Source organism: Solenopsis invicta, chromosome 6 (genome assembly GCF_016802725.1).
Source record: "Solenopsis invicta isolate M01_SB chromosome 6, UNIL_Sinv_3.0, whole genome shotgun sequence".
NCBI classification, from domain to species: Eukaryota; Metazoa; Arthropoda; class Insecta; order Hymenoptera; family Formicidae; genus Solenopsis; species Solenopsis invicta.
Genome location: NC_052669.1, coordinates 17,476,908 through 17,478,528, shown reverse-complemented (window position 1 = coordinate 17,478,528; position 1,621 = coordinate 17,476,908). Strand labels below are relative to the sequence as shown.

At 49.2% G+C, this 1,621-nt stretch overlaps 1 protein-coding gene across 1 annotated transcript; it reads left to right on the top strand.

The window, feature by feature from the left end:
• On the top strand, positions 1-790 carry LOC120358109. Its single transcript, XM_039450831.1, has 2 exons — positions 1-539; positions 631-790. Exons 1-2 carry the CDS (start codon positions 1-3, stop codon positions 788-790), a joined length of 699 nt encoding a protein of 232 aa, XP_039306765.1.
• The last annotated feature ends 831 nt before the right edge of the window (positions 791-1,621 follow it).

The window sequence follows — 1,621 nt, the reverse complement described above, 5'->3', positions numbered from 1 at the left end:
ATGGCGATGTCGTTGATGCGACTAATGCCGAATTTGCGAGGACCGGCAGAAAAAAGAAGAAGGCTCTATTCAAACGTAATAAATTCTATCATACTATACGGAGTTCCTATATGGGCAGAAATGATCTCAAAGAACAAAGAGATTAAAGAAAAACTGAGACGCATACAGAGAAACGTAGGACTGAGAGTGATATCGGCGTACCGCACAACCTCACATGAGGCAGTGGCGATTCTAGCGAGCCAGATACCTCTAGACATCAAAACAACGGAGTACGCACGCGTGTACAACACGGTGAGCGGGCTCAGAGAAAGGGGTCACTCGTTGCCACCTAGGATGATAATGGGAATTAAAAACTTAGAGAGGGAAGCATCAGTAATGGAATGGACCTTCAGACTGGAAGAGGAAGCGGATCGGCTACCGTGGGCAAGAGTCAGAGACTGCCTGGTCCCAGTGCTGGGCAAACGGCTGACTAGAAGGAAGAATCTTGGACTGTTCTTTAGAACCACCCAGATAATGACGGGACATGAGTGCTTTAATTGGTATCTGTTTAACATTAACAGAGCAATTTCGCCCATTTGTGCTCACTGTCGCCAAGGATACTGCAGAGTACACTCTGTAAGAATGCGTCAGCTGGGATGAAGAACGGGAGCAACTCGCCATGACATTTGGAAGACACTTCACGCTTAAGAAGATAATGGAGGACAGTTTGGAGGACCCGGACAAGTGGCAGGCCTTTACAAACTTTTGTGAAAAAGTAATAAAAGATAAGGAGGTTGCCGAAAGATGCTAGGCAAAGGCAGGAAAAAGTAGCTCGACAGCCCCCGTGGATTAGGCTTTCGCGATCAAGGATCCGGCCAGGGAGGGGAGCTCTTCTGAGCGGAAGATCGTCCAGATAAGAAACAAGCTCTGAGGCATGAAAAATCGAATTGAGGAAAGTATCTGCTATAGAAAGGAAAATATGTGCCTTATCGATTATGCGACCACAGCCTACCCGGTCAATTAGCATAAGTAGTGTGGTATTCCCAACCCTGTGAGGACTAATTACTCAAAGATTTGTCCGGAAATGAGTGAGGAATATATCTTATACGGACGCAAACACTCACCGAAAGAATGGCGTATAGTCGGCTGGGGGTGTTTGGCTATCGTCCAGTGCGGAAAAACACGAGGAGAGGTTTTTAGGGGGTAAGCAATGTGGGTAGAATCGCAGCGATGTACCCACATTGAATCCTCCACGTTTCGGAGTTCCGGGCTTCGAGACGTCTTCCCTTCCTCGATGGGCGAAAGCGGCCAGTACGGCTGACCAGTGAGAGTTGGTACTGGCAGGATCCATCCTGGCGGTCCGTCCCGCTGGGCAGTTTGGTCAGTTTATCGCCAGTCGTGGTTAGGGCGCTGCGAAGATTTTCCTCTTCTCCGAGAAACAAAAAAAAAATAGTACAAACCTTAAACTTAAGCCCGTACTTCTCCCGTAGGAGTCTGGAGTTGTTTCGGGGCCTCCCGAGGCTGCGGAACGACTCCAGATACAGGAATTGGCGATCCTGCGGTTCCCGAGCTTGCTAGGAGTCTGCGGTCTCTCGTAGGCCGTAGATTCAGGGATCTCAGCGACCCTGGCGCCCGAGCTGAC